Consider the following 19,844-nt stretch of genomic DNA (forward strand, 5'->3'; position numbering starts at 1 on the left):
GGGAATTCAAAAGGCAGCAAAAGCGGTAGAAACTGTTTAGCATTTAAGAAGACATAGAACTGTGTTACTGTGTATAATGACAAGAAGAGCCCTGGTGTTGAGTAGGGAACATATATTTTGCACCAGAAATAGACTTTTTTCTCATCTGATAGGCGCTTTACTGATGGATGGAAAACGATCTCAGGAATGGTGGATCTATACAGGGATTTCTAGAACCCCTGTAGTGATACAATATGCTGCTCAGCTACCTTAGCATACTTACAGAACAGGCACTGTTGCGTACGTTAAATAAGGGCGTGAGGAATAAAGGGCGCAGGGTGAAGCAGACATTTCAAAATATAGTTTATAACAATGTTTTTTTTGTTCCTTCTCCATCTTTATCTCCATTAGAATAATAATACTAAAGTAACAGGACTTCAGGCATTTTGGCATTTCCCTCTTCCCAGTCTTCCTCCAGACTCTGGCACCTTGATTTCTGAATGACATGTACAAGTTGCTTTCATCCGAAAAAAGTACTTTGGACCACTGAGCAACAGTCCAGTGCTGCTTCTCTGTAGCCCAGGTCAGGCGCCTCTGCCACTGTTTCTGGTTCAAAAGTGGGTTCATGCTTCCATCTGCTGAAAAGCTTTATGGAGATGAAGATTTCATGTTTCAGCATGACCTGGCACCTGCTCACAGTGCCAAAACCACTGGTAAATGGTTTACTGACCATGGTATTACTGTGCTCAATTGGCCTGCCAACTCTCCTGACCTGAACCCCATAGAGAATCTGTGGGATATTGTGAAGAGAAAGTTGAGACGCAAGACCCAACACTCTGGATGAGCTTAAGGCCTCTATCGAAGCATCCCGGGCCTCCATAACACCTGAGCAGTGCCACAGGCTTATCGTAAGAGAACAGAGGCACCAGCAGGATAAAAGGTAATAAAAAATTTAAAATTTGCTGGGAGGCAGTGGTGGACTTACTTCCGGAAAGCAAACTCAAAATACTGTCTGAATTAAACAAATAAATGTATTATTGGTACCCCAAAAGATGCAACGCATTTCGCAGGCACAGCCCGCTTCATCAGGCAACAAGATAGGGGACAAACAGTAGCTCATCAGTAGCACGAATGGCACCTCTGTGACAGAGGTGCCATTCGTGCTACTGACGAGCTACTGTTTGTCCCCTATCTTGTTGCCTGATGAAGCGGGCTATGCCTGCGAAACGCGTTGCATCTTTTGGGGTACCAATAATAAATGTATTTGTTTAATTCAGACAGTATTTTGAGTCTGCTTTCCGGAGGTTAGTCCACCACTGCCTCCCAGCAAATTTTAAAATTTTTATTACCTTTTATCCTTCTGGCGCCTCTGTTCTCTTACGATAATACTGTGTCCACCCCTGGTGAAGGGGTGACCTACCCCTACTTTCCTGATCTACAGAGAGCGACATCTTAATCCTGAGTGAGGACAGGTCTAATCTCCTCACCTGCATCTACAGTGGTTGCCTAAGAGGTAACCCATGTTTGTGAGTATATTCATCTCACACTTACATTTATCCATGGTTTCCAATACATACTACACTATATTGGGCTCTCGGTGTCTCCTATTTATTAGTGCCACAGGCTGATTGCCTCCATGTCACGCCGCATTGAAGCAGTCATTTAGGCATTCCCGACCAAGCATTGAGTGCATAACTGAACATAATTATTTAAAGGTTGACTTTTTTTGTTTTAAAAACACTTTTATTTTATTGGTCAGATGAAATATGCTAATTTTTTGAGATAGGAATTTTGGGTTTTCATGAGCTGTATGCCAAAATCATCAATATTAAAACAATAAAATTATAAAAAAAATAAAATGGAACTACTTCAGTTGTGTGTAATGAATCTAAAATATATGAGTCTAATGTTTATCAGTACATTACAGAAAATAATGAACTTTATCACAATATGCTAATTTTTTTAGAAGATCCTGTATATATATCAATGTTCTTTATGGTTTTTTTCATGAATATATACATTAGACTAATAAATGTGGTATAATACCGGTATTAAAAGGGCGGGGTGTCGCTGAAATAAGTGTAAATGATAAATACCATTTTATATTGCACACCAAATGAACCTGGAAAAATATTTACAATGGTAATGACTATAGTAAAACACTGGTAAATATTACCAATATTGTACCACAACTAAACCTAACCCTACTCTCAGACCAAACCCTCCCCCTCCGGTGCTTAACCCCAAGACCCCCCTTCTTGACCCCTAACCTAAAGACCCCCCTTCTTGAAGCCTAACCCTAAAACTCCCCTTCCTGTTGCCTAACCCTAGACCCCCCCCCCTTTGTGATGCCTAACCCTAAGAACCCCTTTCCTGGTGCCAAACCCTAAAGCCCCCTTCCTTTACTTCAAATAACATAAATTCAAAAATCGAGAGCTTTCTGAAACTATAATTTTCAAAACTATAATTTACAAAATTTTACTTCACAAAACAAATTTCAAAACAATAATTTTCAAAATGAAAACTTTCAGTTGGACGGGCCTGGCACTCATTATTTATCAGGTGCCCAAATTTCTGCTTTTGGCACCCAATAGCCGATATTTTGCATCAGTGCCTATGGGGCGCCCAAATAGTCCATTTGCCGCAAGCGCCCAGATGTCTTGCTTCCCTATTAAAGTGGGCACTAAATATTGAGAGGCAAAGATTTCCCTACGGTCCCGTCTCTTCCCTTACTTTACTACCTACCCAACACTAATATCACTCTGTGCATAAGATAACCCCCTCCTGTAACTTCTTGTTTTGTGGAGGGGATTGAGTTCTCAAGGATATCTCACCCATGTCTAAGAGATATAAAGAGCAGCAAGGTGATTTAACCAAAGAGTAAATAGCCAAGACTTGAATATCAGTTTTGCCTCGAATTCTGAAATCAAATTGCTAACATACAGTAAGTGTACACCACAAAATCATGCAATCTGTGTGTCACTGATAAACATTCAACCCTGTCTAATGTCTATCACTAAATTTCTTGTGTAGCCTTTATGGCTGTTTTTTCCTGTGTGGGCATTTCTATGCATTTTTAACAGGACCGGCCCTAGACTTTTTGCCGCCTGAGGCAAAATTTAAAAAAATCCCTCGCCTGGGTCCCCCGATCTGCGCTCCCCTCCAGCTGTAAATTAATTCAACAACTAGGCTGTGCTGTCTATCCACAATGAGTCATATAGTCAAGATTTAAGACCACAATAAATTTTGAAAAAACGATAAAGTTATTTGTCCATACAAGTCCACAAGTTCCAATGGGATCGCTGTCACACTTTTCCAGATGGTAAATATAGTACAATTGCTGGACTGCGCTCTCCACTTCCTATAACAACACAAGATTGCACATAGCGTGACTCTGTATAAAATATTCACACACCACCCGTGCTACAGTGATCAAAGTGCAACACACGTGACCGCACACTCCTTCTTTGAATCTGCTCACCGGATTTACACCACCTCAGAAACCAGGTGTGTCTAGCGTTTGTATACAATTCCACAAGGCACTTTCTCACTTCTTCGTCTTTTCTTTAATATAAAAGTTCCTCAATAAAAACACATAAGAACAACATAGTGTAATCCTATTTAAAACATCAGCCGCAATGCCCGTGCACAAATGCGCACTCACGTTATAGTTTCTTGGTTAATAGCACATCAGAAGTCCCAACAGCAAGGTCTGCACGGCACCTGAATGAATGGATGAGCGGCGTCCCGACTCCCCGTTCCCTTCACGGCTATCCGGCTGCTATTGCGGCGCTTGAATCTCCCTCTCGATCGGCTCCAATGTGGTGACGTCAGACGCGCTGGATGTGGCTCCGCCCTACGCGTTTCGACCAATCGGTCTCATCAGGGGCTGACGTCATCAGCGCGTCAACGTCCCTTTATACTACTAGATCCAGCTGTAAATAGTTAAGTACCAGCGGCAGCGTATAGATTAAGAGGCAACGGGCGGGAATCACTCACCTTTTCCGCGTTCCAGCGAGCGCTCCACTGACGTCACTTCCTTCAACGCCGCCCAGTAAGGCGGGCGGCCCCCCACCCACGGACAGGTGGGTGCCGCCCCCCCCCAGATGTGCCGCCTGAGGCAAATGTTTCACCCCGCCTCATGAGCGGGCCGGCCCTGATTGTTAACATTCATAGAGTCATGCATTTATAGTATATTCATATATTTCCTCTTTGTTTCAGTTAAAACCCAGGCCAGACATGATGGGCATGACATCTGAACAGCGCAATGCATTTGTAGCACAGCAGATGAACCAGTTTCAATGTAAGTGGGAAGCTCTAATGATCTTCAGAAGTGTTCAGAAAGCATCTTTTTTTTGTTTGAATTCAACGCACTAAATCAACCTGTTACATTAAAATCACTTCAACAATCAAAAGAATGAGAAACCTTATATTTCTATATTGTAATATCCGGTACAGTGTTCTCCTCAGAAATTTTTCCAGCCGAGTGGCATGAAATAGTAGTTGGGTGGCATGAAAAAGTAGCCGGATGGGGCTATATGAGGGAATGCAGGGCCAATGCTTCTGTGCGTAACTCTGCTTACAGCATAGGAGGAGGCGAACCGATGACAGCCATGTGCTCATCAAATCTAGCCGAGTGAAGCACCCGGCTAAAAGAGCCTGGGGAGAACACTGAGGTAGAAGCCTGCATACTGCATTACACATATCTGTTTATATTCTGTGTACTGGTGTTTGTGATCCAGCTTACCAATACAATAAATAGGATGTATGCACTAAACCACATTAAGCAGAATTACCGTACATGTATAAAGTCTTGCACATAATGACCTCAATTCACTGAGGGCAGTTTGGTAAAATAACTTTACACTTTTTTTTCCACATTCACTAATATTTCCTACATGCAATAGAAGTTTGGTAATATACCCCCCTCCCCCCCAAAAAAACACACAAACATGCTACAATTCACTAAGCCTTGCTGGGTTAATCTCACTCACTGTGGAGCAGCTCAGGCAGGAAGCTGTGAGTCTTCCCACAAGTGGTGTGCATGAGTCTGATTTTTTCTGTCCAGTGCATCCCCAGATGTGCTGCAGCCTGAGAGCTCTTTTGTACACCAGTACTACCATATAGATATAGGCACATCTAAAGGGATACAGAAAAGTCTTTTTAAATGTCTCCTTCTCCTGCTCTGTTGTTCTGAAGTCCTGCCCTCCAAAGTATCGGACCAAATGGGGCGAGAAGCAGGGCTGTGTGGCTCTCCCTATTGGCTGTGTGGCTCTCCCTATTGGATGTCTCCTACATCTGTCAACTTCACTGCCTAAAGATTGTAAATTACTGACTGATCAGAGCTGGAGATAAATACCGAAAACTTTTACTTAATCTACCAAATCCTTTAATCTTAGTGAATTGCAATTTCTTGACATTTCTAGAGGTATTTTCTGTACAAGTCGGTAATTTACCTCAGTGAATTCAGGCCATTGAGTAGAGCATAACACATTGCATATAATGTATCTCATTCTGCTCTAATCAACAAGTAGTAAGACTTTACTCAGGTTATTCTGCTTAATGCAGTTTAGTGAATACAACTCAAATCTTTCTTATGGTGCTCTCAGACTGTGGTCAGACTTATTATAGGAGTGAGGAGATAATTTCATTGGGACTCTTGACTTTCAGAATGATTGTACCAAAAATCTGCCAAGAGAGTAATATTAACAAGGTGGATGAGTGAGGCTGGGAGCCCACTGGTCTGTTAGTTTTCTGTGCGCATTTTTCTGAATGTGTTCTACACACAGGGAGCCTGATGCATTAAAGTAAGAGAATACTGTCTTTTTACCCATTAGTGGCACAAGCATTATAGCAGTAACGTGTGCATTGCTATGGTAACGCGCGTTACCCTGCGAGTTACCATAGCAATGTGGATAGTTAACCGGGTAACGCACTTGCCGCTAATGGTTTAGAGGCCGGTGCGCCTCTTGTGCTAGTGATGGCAAAATTATCCTGCGCTCCTTGCGCATAGCAACTTTACCGTACTTTAGTGCATCAGGCCCCATGCGTGTCTGAATGTAGGAAAACAAGCACGGCTTTTCATAGAAGCTAATTGATAGAGAAAAAGTACATAGTGCTAGCCCATTGATTAACATTGTTTCTCAGTTTTACCATGCAGATAACAAACACAAAAAACAGACAAGTGTGCTCCCAGCCTATGAGCTGCACAGAAAAGGTTGCAACACTGTACTACAGCTGTAGAGGAATATAAACAGATAGTCTGTGCAGTAAAACACTACCAGACAAATAGTACCTGAAATGGTTTTCATGTTTGTCTCTTTGTCCAAGAAAAGCCATTTACGGACAGACAGACGGATAAATCTTTATGTGATTAGATAATTCTCATAAAATAAGGTTCTACCTACATTTTCCACTTCTTAACCTCTTAGCAGTAGTAAGGGGATATGAATAATATAGATAGTAATGTGTAATGCTGGGCATACACGGTCAGATAATTCTTATGAATCGAGCCGCTGATGGCTCGATTGATAAGATCCAACCTGTCCGATACCCCGCCGGATCGATACTGCGCTCGATACTGGCTGGGAGAACAATGTGAAGAAACGAGTGGCTGATTAGCAGCGCCCGTGGGGACGAGCGGGAATCAATATGCGCGGATGAGCGGTGACACGCTGGCATCGAGCCGCTGGCTCGATACCGGCACAAAAACTAACCGTTTATGACCAGCATAATAGTAATGGAAAGGATACAATACATACGCTAACGAACTAACTGCTAAGATTCCAGAGCCCTTTTTTTGCTTTCTGTCCTCTCTGCCACATGTATCAGATACCCTTACCTGCCAAATATACCCTTACCTTATCAAATACTAAGTTATGGCATGATAGTCATAGTGGAGCTTAAAGTGGACCTGACCTCTTGCACAAGACAGAAGGGAAACAGAGAGAGAAATGCACCCGTAGTTATTTAGAGAGTATAGCCTGTTGGATTCCCCCTCATTTGTGTCTAATCACAAGTTTTAATTTGATCTCTATACTGTGTCAGCTGACTGCCATGGCAGATAAGGCATATAAGCTCACCTAAAAACACAAGCTGTTAATATTACTGCTTCCATGAAAGCAGGAAGTAGAAACACTGCAGATGTATTGTAAGATTTGTATCAGCTGTACCAAATGTTTTTCCTTTAAAGGTTATTATGCTGTTGCGTATCTTTTAGAGCAGAGAGGAAGTTCTGAGTTCAAGTCCACTTTAAGTTATGGCATAATGGTTATAATAAAGCAAATACTAAGGTATGGTGTGATCACCAGGATGATTATAATTCACAATTTTTTGTAAGACTAACTTTTGTTGCACAGCAATGTATGAGAGCCAAACACCTGGCTTGATGTAAATTTCAACACCTGTTTTAACACCTTTTCTTTTCTGCAGCACTTCCGCAAACCCTTCGGACAGACTGTGTTCAGCCCATGCCAACGCCTTCCCAGAGCCATCGAATGATGACATCAACACAAGGGTTGATCCAAGCCGGTATGGGTAGTGGAATGACGCCAGCATCAATGAATCAGAACAGCAGGACAATGGTAATGATTCCGCACAATCCTGGGAAACAGCAAGGAATTTTTCCTGGATCTTCAGATTTTAATATGTCACTTAGGCAGAACCAGAGTGCATTAAATATGACCCCTGGTTGCCAAACTGTGCACAGCCAATCCACTGTTCGACCAGGAATGACATTGTCTGGATATACTTCCAGCTCATTATTAAACCATTCTGCAGCTCAACAGCACTTACGACAGTCCAACATATCAAGAATTCCTAATGTCTATGCTACCCCTTCTTCTCAGATGTGGACTCAAACTGGAGTTTCAAGAATACCAGGTCAAAACCAAATGGATCCCAGCATGCAGCAGTTTCAGAGCAACCCACTGTTCACCAAACAAAATGTCAGACCAAATATGGCAAGCCAGCAGTTTCCTCACCAGGGAGTGGTTCCTCCTAATCAGATTGCTCCTGGGGTACAAGTAAGACAAATGCAAAAACTTGGTCTGTCCCAGACAAGTCAAGGAATGGGGTCTTTGAACAATCCCAGCCTTGGCAACACTTTGTCCAGAGGGCAAATTGCAGCTCTCAGTGTCATGAAATCAATGCCACAAGGTGTTTCCACGTTTAACCAAATGAATCCTGGTCAGCTCGGCCCACCTTCCTATGGACCAACCACAGTCCAGACCCCTGAAACTTTTGACAGATTAAGTTCTGGGGCAGAGCTCCACCAATATGACTTTGTTACGACGCAGAACACCTCTGTTTTATCCAGTAACTGCAATGAAGCTGACTTTATTGACTGTTTAATGAAGGGAAATAATACCAGCAGCACTGATGAAGACTGGCTCAACAACCTGACAATTCTTGATGACATTTTGGGGCAACACAGTCAAAATCCAGGACCTGTGTAGCCCCCCCCCCCCACCCGGGTGGATTGAACATATCACCAGATCAGTCATTTGACTTGAAATAAGTCTTTTAAGTACTGAAGTGGTTAATGCGGACACTTGTGTCTGATGCCTGTAAATATTTAAATATTTTTAAATTATGTTTTTTTTTCCAAAAAATAAATAGAAGTACTTCTACTTCTGTGCGTGACTGTACATAAAATATAGCATAATGTTTTGTTACATTATAGGAATTTCATTTATAATACCTTGTTTTAAATATGCAAATATTATCATTAGTTCCAGTAATACTATGTATTACAGTTTGAAATAATTGTTATGTTTTTTCACATAACAAAGTGTAGGGGTGTCAAAGCAAACAAAACAGGATGCATGCCAACATATTTTCCCTTTAAACAGACTACATTATTTTTTCTTATTTTTTTTTTTTTTTGCCTGGGTCCAGCAACATAAGTTCGGACAAAAAAAGAATTCAACTTCAAGGCCAGGTAACATGCAAAAGATTGCCAGGGATTCAAGGTTCTGGGGTGTCAGCCATAAGTATATTTAACTATGGGCTAACTTGCCCAATTGTGCGTAAAAAACATTTTGAAATGATTTTGCTGGATATTCGGCCATTTAAACCAACATTTAAAGATAATCGCTAAGCACTTACCGTTTGCAATTTTGAAAAGTGATTTGTTTTCAGTGATTGGGGTTCTTGTTTGGGTAATGAGAATCGTAGCACAATCGGTCCAAAAACGCTACAGGCAATGCTGTTACGATTTGGTACAAATTGCAATGCTACAGTTAGAATGTTCCCAAAGGGAGACACTACACTAACTCTTTGCTGGTCGCCGGCGACTGGCAAGTGCAATGCAATTGCCCCCAGAGTGAATCAGCCCTTAAAAGCACTTAAAATCAGTGCTTATAAACTTTGCCTTTAAGACCTAAACTTAAAGATTTGTTAATAGTAATTTAAAAAAAAATTCATATCTGCAAGTGAGTTAGTAAAAGTGTGGTTATAACCCGTGTGGCGTACTGCTGCAGTTATAAATGGATTAAGATGAAATATGGCCCTAGTCAAAGTATCAGTGTAGGCTCCCCCTATTGCCCAGTGCAAGGAGAAAAGTGGGGAAGAGGCATAAGGCAGCATCCAGGCCCATAGATACCAGGTATACCCTAGGAATCTGCCTAGTGTTCCTTGTGGATGATCTAGCTCTGGCCGCAGTGCAGGGTCAATGCACATTCATGTGCAAGGGGTGGAGGAAGCACTTATTTCCTTGCCATCAAAAATAAATAATTACCGCCTGAGGTCAGGTAGACTCCAAAGTTTTACATTTTAACTCTAGACCGTTCATATTTTTTGCTGTTTTGAAATAGAGACGTGATGCCAGATTTTATTGCTGTCTGGCTGGAGAGATTTCCCCTGATATCCTTTTCCAGCGACAAGGCAACAGGAAGCAGAAAGCGAGCAAGCATTTCCCTGCAGAAAAATAGTAACCATGCCCACTGTGCAGAGTCTTCACTTAGCCTGGTGATACCTTGAGCAAATATTGAAAAGCCAAGCAGTTCAAAAAGCTGTGAATATATACTTACCTACAAGCTGTAATGAGTGGATCTAACAGAACCCTGATGCCAGGGTTCCACTTATGCTTCGAATTTATGTCGTTCTAGAATACAATGCAAAAATGGGGCAGCAAATAACTTCAATCTGTGACTAACACAGGAAACTAGCAGTTCAGTAATTAAAATTGGGTTTTTTGTTTCTCAAAAATTAGGTGTATCCTTCTTATCCCTCCTGGCAATATATTTATATAGTAACTCAAGTGCTTGCTGGCACAACCCCTGTATTACTTCAGTATTAGCAGATAACACTTGTCTGTGCAATCTACCCTCTTGAAAATATGAATGTGGGGCACTGTGGCATGCAGCATGTTTTCTTGCCATGACTGCTCTTTTCCATGTTGATTTTGTTTTTATGAGATTGCTATGACGTACCAATGTTGTCAGAAAAATATTTATAATATGGCTGGCATCCTCAGCAGCCTGACACCTCTGCCAGTATCTTGGCACAACAAAAACACACAGATGTTTAATACTAATGGGTCAAATTTAGAAATGAAAGTTACAAGAAAAATTAGCCCCCAAATCCGCCAGGTGCCAATAGATGAAGGCCCATCGTGCCTTGTAAAAACTGCGGCCGTATTTAGGAAAAACATACTGCTTTTCCTCTTAAAAGCAACCCAAGTGGCATTATCAAAATAAAATCCTTCTTATAGTCCCACCTGGAAACGTAAAACTGATGGCAAGCCAACACCGTTACATGCTAGCGTCAATCTGGATGACAAAAACATTGTAGGTTTGCACACCTCTGTATATATTTGTAGCATAAAGGTGACTGGTTCCTGCTTTCAAGGCTTTTTTTTTTCAATTGTTTTCCTGCGAAAAAAATGGTTTGGAAGAAAAAGCCTAGACATGGATTTTGTCAATTTTGTCTATGATGTTTTCTGTCGGCTAATATTGTCCTATGTATATTTAAAAAGTCTGTTTATAAAAACAAAATCCACTGTACTGTAAACCTTCAATGTTCATACTTTTGTGTAATCATATTTTAATAGTCGCACCATATTTCAGTAATACATTTGTAATATAATGTCTGCATCAAGCACAGAAACAATGATGTTTTTCTTCATACCATAATAAAGAGCCAGGGAAAATGTGTTGATTGTTTGCTATTTGCTTACTATAATTTATTATTATTTATTGTATTTATAAAGCGCCAACATGTTACGCAGTATTGGTCAATAAAAGGTAAGAGACAGATATAAATAAGGGTGACAGACAGCTCTAGGTCATACAAGGAAACAGGTTATGATGGTCTTAGAGACCAAATCATTCAAGTACAAGTCAGTCCATGGGAAGATGCATAATGATGAGGGTGCATGATCTAATAGGGTACACTAGGGAGGACGACTCTGTTAAAGGCTTACAATCTAAAGGAACGGGGGTAGGGACACACTAGGTAGGGGGCTGCAGAATAAGAATAGGTACTCTGCAGAGAGAGTTAGGGCATAGGTGTGGGGGAGGGGGGTGGGCCATCTTGAAGAGGAGTGTTTTGAGGGCTTGTTTGAAGGTGTTAAACAGATCAGGCGCAACCTGCCAGGCAAAGGGGGCAAATGCCCCAGGGCCCCTGAGTATCTCTCACTTACTGTAGGTATTATTAATCTGATGCTTCTAAGCTTCTCACCTGAAAGCACTGAGCTAACACATTTCATCATGTGGGATTCTCAAGCTTCCCTTTGGCTGTTCTCACACTGGGCATTGCTAGATTTAAACACACTCCCCGTTCAATTGTATGGGCACATTCACATCACTGTGTTGTGATCATGGATCATGCCATTCAAACACTCTTTCTACATTGCATTTCCTGATAACGTATTTACTGACAAGCACATTTACTATAGCAATCTTCATGCTTTTAAAAATAACACTCATGTTATAATGTGCACAGCTACACAGGTGTTACGCAACATGCATACCGTAAACTTGATCTTTAGGTTTTCAAAACACTTTCTGAATGGGATTGGCACATCCAAATTAACCGAGCAGTGGCTCATGAGTAGGCAAGCCAGCTAGCGTCTTTATGTAGGTCTATGCCATGGAGTGCTTTCGCAAACAATACATTAAACTTGGAGAATTTCATGTGGAGAGGTATTAACGTGGCAACACATCATGCAATGTTAGTGGCCAGTCGACCAAGAAACAGTACTCTATCTGATCGGAGAGAGATCTGTTGGTTTTCATAAACCACAGGCCGATCCCCGATTGATTTCAGCATTAAAACTTTAGAGAAGCAGACTAATGACACCGCCCTATCACCCCCCCCCCCCCCCAGTGCCAATGCATAATACTTTACCTGTGCGCTGTCCTCTGAGTGTCTGCCACTGTGCCCACACTCTTCTTCCTCACTGGTGCCTAGCGTGTTTGCTGGTGTATTTCACATGGGGCATAGGTATGAGATTACACATGCACTCCACGTGCAGTATGACAGTGACCACATGGGGCGCCTACAGGGCTGGTTCTAGATTTTTTTCTGCTCTCCTGAGGATGCCTCCCTCCATCTCCCCCCCCCCCCCCATTCTTCCCCAATTTGGAATGACCACACAGCACCCAACAATTTACTTTGCTTTATTTAATGTTCTCACATGACATGCTGCAGCTCAACATAATAGCACACTGGCTGGCTGCGAGTCTGTGACAAACAAACTGCTTACCCTCACCCACTCCATTCCTCCTCAGTCAGGACAGCAGTGCCACTTACTCCCTTCTGCTGTGCAAGTCAAATGAAACACTGCTACTCTCCTCCCTCACTGTCATATTTCTCACACAGCACAACAAGCTGCTTTTCCCCAATGATGACCTCTTCACCTCGCTCTCCTCTCGCTTTTCCTCCTACTCAGGCTGCATGCTGTAAGTGTAAACACAGTACATTTCTGTCTTTAAAGTATACCAGAGATGATATAAACTAAAAGTTTTATACATACCTGTGGCTTCCTCCAGCCCCATCCGCACAGATCGATCCCACGCCGCCGTCCTTAGTCTTCTGTATTGCCGATACCGGATCGGTCGCTGGCTTTTAGCAGCCGTCGGAGAGATACATAAAGCGCGTAGTTCTCTTGTGCAGACTGGCTGACGTTATGGGACCCGGTACTGGCGATACAGAAGACTGAGGACGGCGGCGTGGGAGTGATCTGTGCGCATGGGGCTGGAGGAAGCCCCAGTTATGTATACAACTTTTAGTTTATATAATCTCTGGTTTCTAATGTAAATCTTCTGGCGGTATTGTACGTCAGCCAAAATGCTGTTCCTGTAATCTCTGTCGGCTGATGCAAATGTTTCATGAAAGAACCGACTCTGGGCGCCAATGAAGAAGAACAGTACAGACACAGCGGCAGACACTCAGGAGACGGCGTGACAGAGGTAAAGTATGAATGCATGCGCACCGGGGGTCCAGCTAACATTTGGGGGGGACAGCCGGGGGATTCTCACACAGTATATCACACGTTGATAAACCAGTTTCCCCACTTCTAGCCCAACAATTGCATGTAAGAAGTTGATTTATCCGCAGTGATATGCGGTATATAACTTGTTATGCAGATGTACAGAGGCGCCAGAAGTGTAAAAGTAGATTAAAAAGTTTTAAAAGAGAATGATGGGGGGTATTGTTGGTGGTCTTACCTCCCCAAGAAGACACACACAGATTATTGCTTTTTTCAACACAATAACTATTTATTTACATACTCCAATTAAATGCAATGCGTTTCGTGGGCACATCCCACTTCATCAGGCTATAACGGTAGAGTACAATAAACTCAAACGTTCTCAGTCAGCGTTTAGCGCCTCTGTCTGGCGGTATATAACTTATTTTTCTTTTAATTCACATGTACTTTAACCTCTTGCCGACCGCGTCACGCCGATGGGCGTGGCCGCGGCGGCAGCCCGAGGACGGCCTGACGCCGATTGGCGTAAAGTCCTGGGGCTCTGTTTTGCAGGAGATCGCGCATCTCCTGCTTGGGGGGGCGGAGGGGGGGGGGAATCACTTGTGTGCTGTGTTGTGCGGCCCTGCAGCTTGGCCTTAAAGCTGCAGTGGCCAATTTTACTAAAAATGGCCTGGTCACTAGGGGGGTTTAGCCCTGCAGTCCTCAAGAGGTTAAAGGATTAATGTACGTTTTAAGTACAAATTGTGGAAAAGACCACAGCTGACTTCCTCCAAAGATAATGTGTGCCTGGCTGTAATGCTGAACCTGTAGCTATAATGCTTCCTTAGTCACTCACCTGAAACAAGTATGCATGTTAGAAATTTCACAGGAAAATAGATGACCACATCTGCATAATTTTCAAAGTAAGTGGCTTGGCTGATGTACAATACCACTAGAAGAATTAGATTTATTTCAAGGAAACAAGAGATGATATAAACTAAAAGTTGTATATGTTACGGCCAAAACCAGAAATCGGCCAATTCTAGAATTGGCCGGCCGTTTCTAGAACTGGTCGATTTGACGTCGGCTAAAGACCAAAATGCAGGGAATTTCTGACATTGGCCGGCCAGTTCTAGAAATGGCCAAAGTCAGTCGGCCAAAGTCCAAAATGCCTGGGATTTCTGACATTGGCCGCCCAGTTTGCAAAGGCGCCAAAGTCAACTGGCCAAAGTCCAAAATGTACAAGTCCCGGGTCCATTCCGACAGCACGAAAGGCACTCAGAACTTCGTCTCTGCTCTGAAAGATACAAAATTGCATAATGACCTTAGGGCACACACTATAAGCGCTTTTCTGAGCGCTTGCAATTGATTAGTGCTTTCTGATCGATTTTTAAAAATATCTCCCATGTACTCTCACTTAAATTGCGGTAAAAATCGCCACGATTGCGTACGTTTTACGTGTACGCTGTGGTTTTTTACCGCGATTTTAATGAAAGTGAATGGGAACGATTTTTAAAAAGTGCTCGCAATGCGCTAATCAATCGCAAGTGCTCAGAAAAGCGCTTATGGTGTGTCTGAGCCCTTAAAGAAAAAACTTTATTACAAAATTTCTTTGTTACAGTGGATACAAATCCTACAATTAATCTGCAGTGTGTCTACTTCCTGCTTTCATGAAAGCAGACATATTGTTAACATCCTGTGTTTACCAATTCCTGAGCCGACCCAGCTGAGACATCAAATTTCAATGGTGAATAGTGCTAGATGAGGAGGAATTAGACTAAACTCTAAATTCATACGGGTGCATTTGTCTATGTTTTCCATTTGTCCTGTGCAAGAGTTCAGGTCCACTTATGAGGTGGCAGGGAGTGGAGAACTGCAGCCGAAGAGGGAAGGGAGACAGAGAAGAAAGCAGACAGGAGGCAGAGATGGAGTGTCAGGGAAACAAATGCGGCAGAAAGTGTGGAGCTCATCGGAACATTGTCGGGGAACAGCCTGAGAAGATGGAAGCCAGGGAGCTGAATAGCAGGGGAGACGGAAGGTGGGGAACTCATCAAGAGATCGCACTCGCAGGGGGAACAGCCCGGGAAGACAGTAGCCGGGGAGCTGAATAGCAGGGGAGACGGAAGGCGGGGAACTCAAGACATGACATCGCAGCGGGAACAGCCTGGGCTCAGCCCAGGAAGATGGAAGCCGGGGAATCGAATTGCAAGGGAGAATGAGGGCGGGGAGCCGAACAGCCAGGACACGGAAGGCGGGGGTAAAGAAGGGGGGAGGCGAGCTGACAAACGGCGGCGGGGACTCAGAACTTCGGGACTTGGCCGGCCACATCTAGCCAGAATGCGTTCTGGCCGGCCAAAGTCCGCAAAAAGCCTCCGTTTTGCAAACTGGCCGCTTCAGCCGGCCATTTATAGCTTTGACCGGCCAGAACCCGAAGTGGCCAGACTTCGGGTTCTGGCCATAACATATACATAACTGGGGCTCCCTCCAGCCCCATGTGCACGGATCGCTCCTACGCTGCCGTCCTCAGTCTTCTGTATCGCCGGTACCGGGTCGCATAACTTCGGCCAGTCTGCACAAGAGAACTACGCCCTTTACATATACCTCACTGGCGGCTAATAAAAGCCATTGACCAATCCGGGAACGGCAATACTGAGGACGGTGGTGTGGGAGCGATCCGTGCGCATGGGGCTGGACGAAGCCACAGGTATGTATACAACTTTTAGTTTATATCATCTTCTCTGGTACACTTTAAAGACCGAAATGTATGATTGCCTCTGCATAATGAGCTAACATTTGTCACCTGTTTTTATTCATGCACAATGAATAAATCACATTTACTAAATCATCACCAATGTTTCATGGTCCAAACCAATTGGTCCTAACATGGTCCTAGCAGTAAATGGCTGTTACATTTACTGCAGAGGTGTTAGTATTACTGTTACACTTGACAGCATGATGAGAGCTGAGTACCCAGGGAGCAGTAGGTGGTTTCTTACGAGCCAGAGCTTAGCAATTTCAAACAAGCAGCAGAGTTTTGAAGTCTGGAAATGCTACCCATTTCCAATCTGTAATTTGCAAAACACAACATTTTCTGAATATAATATAAAACATTTTTGCATTACTATTAATATTTTGACTTCCTATGTGAATGTCAGATAAGTTTGACTAAAGAGTAGTCTGTGTTCTGTCCAAACTCCTCCCACCATCCAATTATCCCATTATCATCCACATGAGGTAATAATTAGGAAGAGAGTCCAGACAGTCTCTTTAGCTCTGGCAAAGGAGGAAGTAAAGGGAGTAGGTGAGTGTAGTCTGGTGATGGTTCAGTGCTAAGGAAAATACTCCCACTGTTCAGGCAGCTTTATATGTTCTGCACAGATACATGGGTCATGTGAGTGATGTTTCCAAAAGGAGTTTCCCTTTGTTATTGACAAAGTGAAAGTAAAGACATACACTTCCTGTGTACTGTTTACAGTGTACTCAGGAATAAAGTGGGTGGCATCTAGTGGACAAAAAGTAAGACACCTACTTTTTTAATATGTATGTCATGAGGGCATATTACTGTTATTTTTGCAAACGAGGGCTTGTAATTAGTGATATAGTATAAAAGAACAACAAAACTGAACAAAATGCACTTTATTTCCAAATAAGATATTGTTGCCATATTTTGTACTAGGGGCATAATTTAAACGTTGTAATAGCCGGGACAAATAGCCAAATAAAATGTGTGGGTCTTACACACAGTTGCACGTTTTTAAAAGCTATAATGGCTGAAAACTGAGAAATAATGATTTTTTTCCTTATTATTTCTGTTAAAATGCATATAACATAAAATAATTATTAGAAAAAAGTACCACCCAAAGAAAGCCTACATAGTGGCAAAAAAAAAAAAAAATAGATATAGATCATTTAGGTGTAATAAGTAGTAATCAAGTTATTGGTGAATTAATGGGTGGAGAGGTGAAATGTGAAAATCGCTCTGGTTCATAAAGGGAACACTACCTGCAGTGGTCAATTAAACTCTGGAATGAGGAAAAATTGTTGTCTAAAGATATGAGGGGAAAAATGCTGAGCAGCCTTTCTGTACATTGTGGAGGGAGAATGACTGTTACCTCAGAAAGCAGAAGCTAATTGGTTATTTATTATTAGACATGTTATGGCAGCATATACAGTATCTGGGCACTCTTTGCTGCTGTGAAAAAGCACATCTACCGCCTGTATTAAATATACTCCCAGACATTGTTTCGATGCAGTAAGTGGCAGGATTACTTCTTCAGCTGGTATCCATGTTCACCCTGACGTGAGTTATGTTCAACAAGCACAGATTTTCTAATATTAGCTTGCTAACATGAAAGAAACATATTTTAGGATTATCATACCAGTACATTTTGTTTGAACAATTTCCATAACCTATTTTATAAGGGCACTAAATCTTCAAGGTGCAAGCAGGTATTAATAAGATACATACTTTCCATGCAGGTATAATAAATACATAATTGTTATACAGTATGAAGCATATTCCCGTACAAAGGCAATATCAATCAGTGCTGACGCTATTCTATCATAGTCACAAATGCCTTTTCCAGCGGAACACTCTGCCTGTATAAAAATAGAATTCCCTCACTGTGTTTCCTGCCTCATTTGCATCGAAAAGCTGATTTGGAATATCTAATGGGAATATTTGCATTTTGTGCTGGCTTCTAAGACCAAATTGGTTTGGGGCATTTTGCAGACATCTTACGGAAGGTCAGTTCTGCTTAAATTTCAAGACGTGTTTTCAAGCACCTGATGGATATATATTTAAAAGCTCTGTTTATTAAGTTTTTAATACACTTTTGTTGCCAAGCACAGTCACAGGTTACTGCACCTGCAATTAATAACTGATGCTGTGTATATATTTACAACGCGGAGCAACATGTCCTAATGAGCCCTCCGAAAATCTACACACTTTGTTGGGATGTCAGATATGGATTGCGGACCTTTTAATTATTCCTTTTATATAGTAATGGCATATATGTGCCCATTGGCTACAGCACGTGTATAGGAATAGGAGCAGCAATTAGACAAGGGATTAGTCCGCATCAGCAGGGGGATATAAGTGGTAGGATAAATAAAGATAGCCATCTTGCAGTGATGGTCAGATTGGACCAAGAGACATGTCTCTCTCTGATCATATCTGATTAGAGAGAGATCTGCCCATACACCGCCGGCCGATTCCTGATCAATCCTATGCTGACACCACATGTGGCACGTGTGTGTGCGGACTGCGGACGAAGCCCAGAGCCAACAGAGGACACAGAAAGGTAAAGTATAGTGCATCAGGCACCGGGGGAGGGGGCGCACAGTTGACAATAAGGGGGACAGTGCCGGGGTTTTTGTTGCATTCGTCGCTTGTCCTGATACCGCTCACTGTTACTGCCCTGCACCCGATAGACCACGATGGCTCGGCATCTTGCAGCATGTTCGATTAATACATGTGAGCAGTTTCGGCCTGAAATTGGTTGCGTTGTCAATTGGGCATGCTGTTGGTGGCAGTGATTTTCATCAGATTCGATAGTAATTATCGAACCGGATGGTCAATCAGCCGCCATGTCAATAGATGTATGGCCACCTAGTGTAACTGTCAGGCATAAAATAAAAAATCAATTCTTTATTTTTATTTGGTAAACAAGTAATAACGATGCAAACCAGTCAATCCAAAGGATAAAAAAATCACTCTTACTTTTCTTCTCCATAAAACATCATTTACCAGTTTCAGTTTCCCTGGATCTTATTTGGTACATCTGCCGATCAAAAGAAGTTGCAGGGCTTGCTGGGTTTTCTTCTTTTCTTCTTTACTTTTCCCTTAGACATAACTAATGTAGCCTGATTGGCTAAAGCCTCTTTCCCTCCTGTTTTCCCCTCCCACACCCCTGTTCCTCTCTGATTGGCCAATATTTCTCATGCTGAGACAATGCACTTTCTATTGCAGAGCTGAGTGGGAGTGTCTGAACACTAGGAGAAGGGCGGGCAATGATACACAGACAGAGTAAGCGAGGAGATGATGCCAGGATTGGCTTCAATAATCCTAACAAGGATTTTCTCTTTTTTTACTATAGAAAAATCACTCAAATCAAAATGTGGACAGTGCAATATATATGTTATGTAATTACAGCAAGTATTTATCTACTTCTATATTTGTTGATTTTTTTTGCTGAGATAGTATGGCTGACAGCTCCTTTTTAAGAGATGTTGGTAAGAGTAAGAAAAGACAAGCAGTGGACATATGTAGTTGGTATGTTAGATAAGTGCATAGGCTACCATGGAGACACTGTTGGGAGGAAATAAGGGGCATGGAAAAGTAAAGATTTAACCTTCCTGGCGGTAAGCCCGAGCTGAGCTCGGGATATGCCGCCGGAAGGCACCGCTCAGGCCCCGCTGGGCCGATTTGCATAATTTTTTTTTTTGCTTT

General features: G+C 42.4%; 1 protein-coding gene across 1 annotated transcript in view; it reads left to right on the forward strand.

Annotated features, from left to right (window-relative positions):
• Positions 1-11,134, forward strand: part of MAMLD1 (mastermind like domain containing 1) — a 290,944-nt gene extending 279,810 nt beyond the window's left edge. The window contains exons 4-5 of the mRNA XM_068251019.1: positions 4,201-4,282; positions 7,411-11,134. Of these exons, the coding sequence (XP_068107120.1) occupies positions 4,201-4,282; positions 7,411-8,435 (1,107 nt within the window). The 3' untranslated portion in view covers positions 8,436-11,134. The remainder of the gene's footprint in view (positions 1-4,200; positions 4,283-7,410) is intronic.
• Positions 11,135-19,844: the final 8,710 nt, after the last annotated feature.

Source organism: Hyperolius riggenbachi, chromosome 8 (assembly GCF_040937935.1).
Source record: "Hyperolius riggenbachi isolate aHypRig1 chromosome 8, aHypRig1.pri, whole genome shotgun sequence".
Lineage (NCBI taxonomy): Eukaryota > Metazoa > Chordata > Amphibia > Anura > Hyperoliidae > Hyperolius > Hyperolius riggenbachi.